At 36.3% G+C, this 11,648-nt stretch overlaps 1 protein-coding gene across 1 annotated transcript; it reads left to right on the top strand.

Annotated features, from left to right (window-relative positions):
- The first annotated feature begins 591 nt into the window (after positions 1 to 591).
- JYalpha lies at positions 592 to 9,795 on the top strand. Its single transcript, XM_064685164.1, has 5 exons — positions 592 to 832; positions 894 to 1,160; positions 1,222 to 3,305; positions 3,361 to 3,535; positions 9,593 to 9,795. The coding sequence occupies exons 1-5, from the start codon at positions 674 to 676 to the stop codon at positions 9,620 to 9,622; spliced, it is 2,715 nt and encodes a 904-aa protein (XP_064541234.1). The 5' UTR covers positions 592 to 673; the 3' UTR covers positions 9,623 to 9,795.
- The last annotated feature ends 1,853 nt before the right edge of the window (positions 9,796 to 11,648 follow it).

Below are 11,648 nucleotides of genomic sequence, written 5' to 3'. Positions count from 1 at the left end.
TCTTGCACACGTGTCACTAACGCACTTCCCCCTCCTCTATTTCTTCTTGCCTCCCACACACAATTGGAAACATGGACACCCCGCCCCCCTTTCCAATGAGCATCCATAAAACATAACACCCCAACTAACACAAACAGACTTTTTATAAGCAAGCGATCACGAATTAGTAAGTACCAGTTGCAGAAAAAGCTACAATAAACTTATTAAAATGTTAGAACAATGCAAGTTGCCGATATATACCAAACTCACGAAGCGAACGAGCTGTAAAAACTCGCATCGAGGCCTAAGCATAAGTTATTGTCAGACCAGTAAATAATCGTAATAGCCAAGAGCACCAGATCAATGTAAGCATTGAATAGAGATATTTTAAGAATAGCAGTTGCTTCACTGAGTAACGTCAGAGTAAGATGCCCTGCTCTTAACAGTCGCGTGGTCGCTCCATTTGTTTTGGCCTCGCTACCAATGTTTTTTTTTATCAAGATAAAATAAAATAAAAAATTTAATCCAAAAATATGAATTTAAATCTTCGTACCAGTTAGACTTTAGTCAGAATTTTGAAATTAATTTGACACATCACTATAGCACTGACTTTAGTTAGTGTAAAAATATTACCCGCTTTATTATATTCGATTGTTTTGAGATAAAATTATTTATAAGTTCAACCTTTAGCGAAATGTCTAAGAAAGTTAAGGCTAGAGATGAGCAAAAAAAGCAAAAGAGTCGTAAAAAAACCAAAAAGGACATACAGTCTTTTAAAAAGGAAGTAGAAACAGATAACCACAAGATATCAGTGGAAGAGCTTTTAGCACGCCTGGGTACCGACCAGCATTTGGTAAGTTTAACTGAATTCAGTTAGGGTTGAGCTCATTATAGTTGGTGATGTTTTGACTTAGGGACTGTCGCATTCGGCAGCAATGTTAAGGCTTGAGATGGATGGACCTAATATGTTAACGCCACCACCAAGAACGCCAGAGTGGATTAATTTTATAAAGCACATGTTTGGCGGCTTTGCAATATTGCTTTGGTCGGGCTCTATTCTTTGCTTTATCGCTTATATTATACAAAGAACCACTCAGCACCAACCAGCCTATGACAATTTGTACTTAGGCGGAGCCTTGTTTTTTGTGGTGGTTCTTACAGGATTGTTTTCGTACTGTCAGGTAAATTAAGACCACAGCATTAAATCTTACATTACTATAGCAACATTTTCACTTAGAATAGGAGCATAAATCATCTGCCATTATGGATTCCTTTAAAAATCTTGTACCGCAGTATGCAACAGTAATACGTGAAGGAGAGATTAATACCGTATCTGCTGAAGATCTTGTAGTTGGTGATATCGTAGAAGTAAAATTCGGTGACCGAGTACCAGCAGACATTCGCATTTTAGAATCTCACAGTCTTAAGGTAGACAACTCTTCACTTACCGGCGAATCTGAGCCTCAGGTACGATCAACAGAGTTTACGCATGACAATCCATTGGAGACAAAAAATTTGGCATTTTTCTCAACCAATGTGCTTGAAGGTACTTGTCGCGGAGTTGTTATCGCAACAGGTGACAAAACTGTTATGGGTCGAATTGCAAATCTAACTGCAGGATTAGACCAGGTACAATCGCCGATTGCTAGAGAAATAGAGCACTTTATACGCATTATTACTGTATTTGCGGTTATTTTGGGTTGTACATTTTTTGTAATTGCTATGATCCTTGGGTATACCTTCCTTGATGCAGCAATATTTCTCATTGGCATTATTGTTGCCAATGTTCCTGAAGGATTGCTCGCGACCGTGACAGTATGCTTGACACTTACAGCTAAGCGAATGGCATTTAGAAACTGTCTAGTGAAAAACCTAGAAGCCGTCGAGACGCTAGGCTCAACTTCAACAATTTGTTCTGATAAGACTGGAACACTTACTCAAAACCGTATGACCGTCGCCCATTTATGGTATGATCAGTCAATAGTGGAGTCAAATACAACCGAATCATTTAAGGGATCAGAATTTAATAAGGAAGATAGGTCATTCAATGCGCTTTTGTTATGCGCAGCATTGTGTAACTCTGCCGAATTTAAAGGTGGCCAAGAAGAAGTGCATACATTAAAGAAGGATGTCAACGGTAATGCCTCGGAGGCAGCACTTCTTAAATTTGCTGAAATTGTATATGGAGGCATAGGGCCCGTACGTCGGACACACTTCAAAGTTACTGAAATACCGTTCAACTCAACTGATAAATACCAAGTCTCAGTTCATTCGTTCAATACCGCCGATTCCTCTTTTATAGTGGAGATGAAAGGGGCACCTGAGCGCATTTTGGACCGGTGCAACATGATTATAATCAACGGTGAAACTACTTTGCTTACTTCAAGTTTAAAAGAACAATTTGAGGAGGCATATATGGACATGGGTGGAATGGGTGAACGTGTTCTAGGATTTGCCGACTTAATTCTACCAAAAGACCAGTATCCCCTGTCTTATGAATTTAGCAGTGAGCCGCCTAACTTCCCATTAACAAACCTGCGCTTCTTAGGGTTGATTTCGATGATTGATCCACCACGTGCTGCTGTCCCTGATGCAGTCGCTAAATGCCGCACAGCAGGTGTTCGTGTGATCATGGTTACGGGGGACCATCCAATCACAGCGAAAGCCATTGCCCGAAGTGTGGGTATAATAACAAATCCTACCGTGGAGGATATTGCCAAAACACGAGGTATCCCAATCAATGAAGTAGATCCTCGTCAGGCTAATGCTATTGTTGTACATGGTGGTGAGCTGCGTGACATGACGGCTGAAGATCTAGATGCTGTTATCTTCTATCATAACGAGATTGTGTTTGCAAGAACTTCTCCACAGCAAAAACTGATTATTGTGGAAGCCTGTCAGAGACGTGGTGAAATAGTGGCGGTAACTGGTGACGGTGTTAACGACTCTCCAGCATTAAAACGTGCCGATATAGGAGTAGCTATGGGAATAGCTGGCTCAGATGTTTCTAAGCAGGCTGCCGATATGATTTTACTCGATGATAATTTTGCCTCTATTATAGTAGCCATCGAAGAAGGTCGCCTTATATTTGATAATTTAAAGAAATCCATTGCATATACGCTTACTTCAAATCTACCAGAGATTACACCATTTTTGTTCTTCATGATGTTCGACATACCCCTAGCTCTAGGGACCTTAGCTATCCTATGTATTGACATCGGCACCGATATGTTGCCGGCAATATCTCTTGCCTATGAAAAAGCAGAATCGGATATTATGTCTCGTATGCCTCGAGATCCTTATGAGGATCGTTTGGTGAATAAAAAGTATGAATTGTATAACAGTGTTCAACATATTTCAACTTTTAATCTTGTAATTTAGACTAATTCTTATGGCATACCTACAAATTGGTGTGATTCAAACCGTAGCATGCTTTTTTACCTTTTTTGCAATAATGGCCGAGCATGGCTTTCCTCCTTCCAAACTAATTGGTATAAGGCATAATTGGGACTCAAAGGATGTTGAAGATTTAGAAGATGGATACGGACAAGAATGGGTAAGTTGTGTTTTATTATAAATATGAAAAAAATGTATATATAATAGCTTTATATATATATATATATATATACATTATTGAGTAGATGTATTCCGACAGGAAATGGTAAGTCTTATATTTTACATAACATAGATATTTGAAAATTATCAAGTAAAAAACTAAAAGTTCGCATAAGCGATAGTAAACTTTCGTTTACTATAGATTCCTATTTTGCTTAAAGCAGATCGTGGAATAAACAAAAAACGTTCCTACAAACCCATTCCCTAATTAAACAGAAGCGGGAATAGAACTTTGAAAATCGCTTTAATCTGAATTCATTATGTTCTTTGAAGAGCTTTGAAAAAATATTTTGAAGCAAATCGAACAAAGCAATGCCATTTCTAGTTTGAGACATTATTTGGATGCTCCTTGTCATTCAAATTTGACGACTGCCTCATGTACGGTATTTCAAAAACCATACTATCCAAATATACTTTTGAATACTTTTTATACTTATACTATACTTTTTCGGCAAATATTACGCATAACATACGAATTGCTAATATCAAAATACTCAGTAATTGACAACAAATTTCTGCACACAACCTTGTGCTAATAGACAGAAATTTTTGAATGTTACCTCTCTTAATTTGGTCAGCCCGTTTTGAACAGATGCCTTTTTGCCATGGAGGTAGCTTACACATTAACCTTGTCTCATTTGCTTGTGGAGGGTCGTATTCGATTTGCGAACCTTGCATACTTCAAATTATATGATTCCAGCTAAGGCTTTTGCGGGACATATATTGCATACATATTTCCACAAAAATTCTTAAAGCTTTGAATATTTTTAAAGACATTTTCCATTTCAACGATGTACATCGGATCACATATGTTTGTATGCTCCAAGACCATAACTTGCTTTGAGACACGATACCGTTTCGCCGAAATGGAAAAGCAAAAAATCCTGCTTAAATTCTAATGATCAAATCTACTGTCCTATTTTATTACAGATAAATGAACCTTTGAACCTGCATACAAACAATTCTCGTGTCTTGGTATATAAGCCGGTAGAGTTCTTTGTGTTTTATCAGCTCAATTTTCCCTTCAAATCAGGTAGATGTTTAAAATTCTAAATCAGGGTAAACACATAAAATATTTTGTTGCTTTAGTACTATCCTTTACCAAAGCAGCTAATACCAGGTGAATTGATCAATTTTTTTAGGGGCCAACATAATCGACTTACTTTATTAACACATGTTGCAATCGCAACACATTTGAGATGTTCACTACTGTCAGCGGTTTCTTCTATTTGGCTTTATTATAACCCTTTTTTTCGTCGGTAATCGCTCACTCGGTGCCCTTCTGAATTGCTGCTTGATATTATTGTTGGTATGCTTTCGATACCGCTACTAGCCTCTGATGCATTATGTTTGTGTATATAGTAATTTTCGCGCCACTATGCCATCTACGTTAGATCTTGTCATGATGTATATATAAATTATTTTAATTACTTAGTATAAATATAATTTATATAATATAACATTTTTGGAATTCCATTACATTTTTTTCAAACAGCTGCAGAAGTTGTCCAGGACCTCATGAGCATGAACTGTGTTAGCTTCAGATAATGCCATACACCATAGTCCTCAGCAAGTTTTACTATTTTATGCGACATATTTATTTGGAAGATTTATCCACGTTATTTTGCACTCTTCGCCTCCAGTTTCACTTCCCATGAAAACTATTGCAGTCGACTCAAAAAAATTGACGTAATGTAAGCAGTAGATCGAAACTGACATAAAAATGTTAACATCACAGCCGCTGCGCTCTTGATGACAGTCTGTAAGAACAAAAACTACAACCAACGCAGCCTTCTGCTGCTTACTACTCTTAATGTATACAAAATAGAACTAAGTTGCAGAAGAAACACATCAGCCGAGATATTAAGTTAAATAAATATTTAACCCACAAATTCAAAGCTTATATTGGCGTAGTCGGTAATGGACTAATTGTAATAGTAATTATTGTGGAACCCTTTACCCAAAATCCAAAAAAATTAAAAAGTGCAATAAACAATTATCGCAAAAACAAACGTTTAAAGTTCACACCCAAAAAAAAATTTATAAAAAATCAATTTTTGGCACAATAATAAAAAAATTGAAAATTTTGGTGTGGTGTATCTAAAATGGCAAACCAACCAAAATTAAGTGATTTGCAGAAATGAATTCAAATGCCCACTACTCTGATGCTGGCTAATCAAGTAGATTCACGGAATTCAGCAGGAAAAATGAAAAGAATGGATTCAAAGCAAAAGTGAACCAGGTTTTGGAGGAGTAGGACAAAACCGACCAGGCTTTCAAGAACAAACTGCAAGCTCTGGCTTAACTAATTTCTTAGCATTAGGTTGAGAAGAGTGGTAACGTCGACTAAGGCATCACTACAGGCTGAGAACAAACATAATGGGCGCAACAGGAAAAAAAAAAATAAATTTAGCGGTATCTCGTGTTGTAGAGCTTGATAATAATGTCAAAACAATTGTTGAGGAAAGAGATTTATCGGTCTTTGAGATGGCAATTTTTTTAATGAATAAAACAACATTGACAAACATTAGAATTAAACATGCTATCTTTATAGGTATAAATTTAGGAAATTCGAACAAATATTTGTTATTAAAAAAAAACAATATCAATTCATAAAATAACATTTGACGAAACAAAAACACTTGACGTTACATAAACAACAGACAACAAAATTAAAATAACCATAATTACCGTACTGATCAACATAAGCTTGAAACTCAAAACAAAGTTAGATAGCAGCAAAGAAAATATAAAAAAAATCCAAGTTCCGACAAGGAATCTATATCGGACAAAATCAAAATTATAACCGACAACAGTGTCAAAATAAGACAAAATCAGAATTTTAAACAATCACACAATAATTAACAAAACTTTCGAGCTAATAAACACAGCCAGTTAAAGCAATCAGAGTAGAAATGATAAAAAATTCAAATGAAAATATTAAAGGTCAGAAAGATCAACAAGTAATTTTTATCAATTAGCCTCGGATGAAAGACCGATTTTTATTAAGGGAACAATAGACGGTTTTGCATTTCGAATTCTAGTTGAGGTATTTTTGAATGTTCTTAGTGCATCAAAAACATGGGTCCTAATTTGCACGACTTTTAAAAGTCTTTGCCCAAAAAAGATCCTGCGACAGTGACGGTACAAAATACGTACAAATTGGTTGTGATTGTCTATAAAATTCGATAACTGTAATGATTTTACCAATTATTTCTTGGTGTGCTTATACTGCTTGGCGTTACTTCTCGTGATAAGCGACCCCTATACAGTGTATGCTTGCGCCAGTGTCCATAAGACCCGCAATACTCTGGCCAAGAAGCGTCAGTTGAGCATATGGTAGAAGATCGCTGGAATTATCTAATACTGCAATGGGCAACAGTTAAACGGTTTTGGCTCGCGTCAGGTAAGGTGCGAGTGAACTGAACTGAACCCCTTAAAAAATTTGTAAAAAAGGTATAGTGTATTTGTGCAAATGTATGTAACAGGCAGGAAGCATCTCCGACCCCATAAAATATATATATTCTTGATCAGCATCAATAGCCGAGTCCATCTAGCCATGGCCCTCTGTCTGTCCGTCTGTCCGTCCGTTCGTCCGTCCGTATGTATGAACGCAAGGATCTCAGAACCTATAAGAGCTAGAGACTTGAAATTTTAGCTGTAGGGCCTCCTAGTCCCCGCGCAGATCGAGTTTTTTCCGATATTCGATAACTTGCCCCGTTTTCAAGTAATCAATAAAAATCGATATCGAAATACTGTTTTTTAAGCAAATTGGGTAAATAATAAAAGCTAGTCACCAAACTTGTTATGTTGCTTCTAGAATAGTATATGTATCAGTATCTTTCATTTTATACCTATCACCACCCCCCCGCTACCACCGCCAAGCTAAAAATCAAGTAAATAAACCAATTTACATACGCTGCCCGCCAATATAAGCCAAAATTTAAATGCAGTAGTAGTGTAGTGTAGTGTAGTAGTGCGGTTAGTTGCCAGCTCGAACCCTGCCAAGGAAACGTTTTTTTTTTTTAATTTATCTTCATTACTGAAGCAAACGAGCGCCTAGCGCGAGCTGCATTTGGTGTTGGAAGAAGAGGGTTCGGGGTATCCTCTAGTCGGGAACTCCTATAATATATATATATATTTATTGGTGATCAACGCACAGCCTAAAGCTAGGAAGCTGAAGTTTTCACTTAAGTTACCTAATGTAATGAAGGTGCGCGTTAAGACGAGATTTTGGGAAATTCCAACCGCAAGTGGTTAAAAATCGCAAAAAATGTTTGTATGAAACTTTTTTGTTTACCAGACACATTTATTTTCAAATTCTTTTGAAGGGTGTTTCTCATATTTTGGAAAATCCATTCCTCCTTGGTGGAAATGGGGGTCAAAGATTTGGTGGGTGACGTTTCGCGCTCAAATACATATCCAATCAACTATATACAAAAATCAACTATATACAAATTTTTCGGCAAATCAAAGCATCCTCGGTTTAAATTACGATTACGGTTTAAATTACGATTCATTATTTTTTTGATGAAGTTTTAAGTTTAGTCCGATTTGCTTCATACTTATTTTCGAAGATCTACACAAGAACTTAATGTATATGTGTTTCAGCGATTTGGGAAATCCCACCCACAACAGGGGTTAATTAGCGATAAACGTTTGTATTTTTTCTTTACCATCTAATCGGCCTCAAACTCACTAGTAGTTCATTTGAGGGGTGTTTCAAATTCATTTCCAAAAATCACATTTTTCGCGGAATCCAAGCCTCCTCGGTAGAAATGTGATACAAAGATTTATTGGTCGCAGTTTTAAGTTTTGTCTGATTTGCTTCAATTTTAACTTATATTCAAAGCTCTGCATACTTAATGAATAAGTGTTTCAGCGGCTTGGGAAATTTCACCCGCAACAGTGGTAAATTGGCGGAAAACGGCTGTATGAAAATTTGTTGTTTACCATCCGATCGATTCAAATATCTTTGTTCAAATTCCAAATTCGCCCTCAAATTTATTTCCCTGGATCTACATAAATGATCATTTGAGACGTGTTTCATATTTTTGGCAAAATCAAAGCTTTCTCGGTCGAAAGTGAAATTCTAAGATTATTTGGTGATGTTTTAAGTTTTCTCCGATTTGATTCAAACTAATTTTCAAAGCTCTATATAAGAGATTAATAAATACGACTTTCAGCAATTAAAAAAATTCCACACGCAACATTTTGTTATTATATTATTTGTTTACCGTCCGATCAGTTTTAAAATCATTTTCAAATCTGTTTGAGAAAAGTTATTTTATACGTGCAACGGGCGAGCCCGGGTTAAAGCCGCTAATATATATATAATTGAATTGACACGTAATTCAGTTTAAGGAAAAGTGTATTTTTATTTGAACTGAACGAAACTACCGAAGTATATAACAGATATATTCATTCATTCCAAAATTAGACTCCATTATTAATTCGTTAATAGTTGGTTCTGCTTTGGTTTATTGTTGAATCTATTCATACAATTTGTAATATAAGAAAACCATTCTTAGCTTGAATGGGGTTGACCTCTATTAGTTCCAGGTGACCTGTTTTCCGAAATGAGGTGGTCGTTTTCGATCTCACTAAAGGGGAATGTCAGTATTTAGTATCTATTTCGAAGTCATCACTATTTCCGTTTAACTTATATATTTTATTATTATATAATAATAATATATAAATGCATATACATGCTTATGTTATTCGAACTGACGATTTCTATATAAGCAGATTGGAATATAAGGAAGTCTAATTCATTCTGTATTTTATTTTTTTAAATTTAATTTGTTTTTATGGTAATATTTAGTTACTATGACTTCATTTTTGTTGCTTTTGATAAATTCGATTTGTCTGTTATAGTTGTTAATTGGTCTTTCCGTTATAGGTATATGACTTTCGTTATACTCTTGCCCACTATGTATGGTTGCTACTATACTGCTAGGGGATTCTGCTAATAGATTTTCTTCTAACTTTATTCCAGGTAGTGCATCTGCAAATTTCTAGTCTTTGACGTATTTGATATGGTAATAAACCTCATTCTCTACTGCCGAATAGTTAATATCATGCTCGTTAAGAGTTCTGCTGGCATAGCAGGTATAGTGATGTTGCAATGTTGGTTACGTCAGTAGCTAATGAGAATGGATTCTCGGAGTTTGGATAAATTAATATTAATAGTGAACGGATAGTTTTTAGCTGCTTCAATTTGAATTTTTTAATGTTTAACTGTAGTGTCAGATTTGCTTCTTCATCCTATGAAGTGGAATATTATGTCATCGATGTACACCAAACAATCTTTATAAATGTAGGAATGGCCTGATGCAAATAAAATTCAACCGTTCTTGTGAGCGTCACTTTTAGAATGTCGTCGCAGATCATTTTATTTCACCATCGTTCTCGTTTTTCTTATGCTCGTGTCAGATCGGGAGTAAGAGCATCGAATGTTTCGCTCTCTGAGCGAAGCCTTCGATGTGATTACAGTTATATTTACAGTGGGACACTTAATGCTATATCACAGTGGAATCTTACATGCTAATTATTACTACAATTCGGCCGTTCTGACGTTGAGTATCTCCTGATACTCGTTGAAATACTTCTAGTTAAAATATTTTATTTTATTTATTTATTAGTGGTCGACAAAACGAGTGTCTTCCTAATTATTCAATACATTATATTTACAATTATGAAATTTAGATGCTAAAAGCCTAGAAGAGAACACAAATTTCAAATAGCATCACCGACCGATGGAGGTGTTTTATTTGCCAGTCCGGCCAGCTGTGCCCCTTTTCACAGCAAATTTTGTCAGTGACGCTATTAGAGCCTACATCTAAGAAGAAGGGTGTAAGTAGGAAAAAGTTCTCTTAAGTAAAATTAAAAATAATCTTAATTTGCTATATTATTTAAGAATATATCATAAAGAGGAGAAAAGAAAGTAAAAAGATTGTTAATAAAGTATAGAACTGTATGCTAGATATACAGAGTGTTAAGTAGATAGGATAAAGAGATAGTATTGGGAAAGTAATGGGAAATCACCGACCCGGTGGGGGAAAATTTGCAGCCTGTCCGGCAAGCTATGCCCCTGCTCATAGCTGGGAATGGTCAGTGACTTCCCGAAGGTATCCTGAAAGCACCGATTTTATTAGGGGTAGAGAAAGTTCGGTAGAGAAAACGTGATGCAAACTATTGTAATTTTTACATAGCACGCGAAAAGGATTGTGCATAGCGTAGTCTGTTGTGCACGTAGATAGGAATAAGGGGCGGTAATTTCTGGTTGGTCTAGCCGGAACAGAGAATTGAAGACGCCCTAGCAGAAAAGGAGAATCTATATCGCCAACAACCAACTTATGTAGAAAGACAACACCGAGAATTGTCCTACGGTTGGTTAACGACGGAAGGTTAAGAAGAAGCAGCCTGCTGGAATAGGATGGCAACCGAAGATTAGGGTCCCAATTTAAACCTCGTAAGGCAAAAAGTAGAAATTGCTTCTGAACAGATTCAATACGATCCTGGCTATTGTTATACTGCGGAGACCAGATGCAAGAGCAGTATTCAAGGATAGGGCGAACAAGAGAGATGTACAGAAGTTTCGTTATAAAAGGATCGTTAAACTCTTTCGACCATCGTTTAATGAATCCAAGTACACCTTTTGCCTCATTAACGATGGTATCTATGTGAAGATTGAAACAGAGTTTAGAATCAAAAAGAACGCCTAAATCCTTAACTGTTAGTATACGTTGCAATGGAGTATTGTCGATTGTATAACTGACCAGATAAGGTGTAGTACGATTAAATGTCATAAACATACACTTTGAACAATTCAGATGCAATTGATTGGCCGAGCACCAAAGTTGCATAGCGTTCAAATCGTCTTGAAGACGAGAATGATGTAGGGGATTGGTGTATGATAAAATAAGTTTCACGTTGTCCGCATACATGAGTACACGGGCATGGGATATAACAGAGGGAAGATCATTTATAAAAAGATTAAAGAGTAAAGGTCCAAGATGACTACCTTGAGGAACACCAGAAGTAACGTGAAC

The sequence above is a fragment of the Drosophila montana genome, unplaced genomic scaffold, assembly GCF_035044405.1.
Source record: "Drosophila montana isolate Dmon_TW-CO22-7 unplaced genomic scaffold, ASM3504440v1 contig_3021_1, whole genome shotgun sequence".
Taxonomy (NCBI): Eukaryota; Metazoa; Arthropoda; class Insecta; order Diptera; family Drosophilidae; genus Drosophila; species Drosophila montana.
The sequence above is the reverse complement of the archived record's forward strand: the minus strand, read 5'-3'. Positions and strand labels throughout refer to the sequence as shown.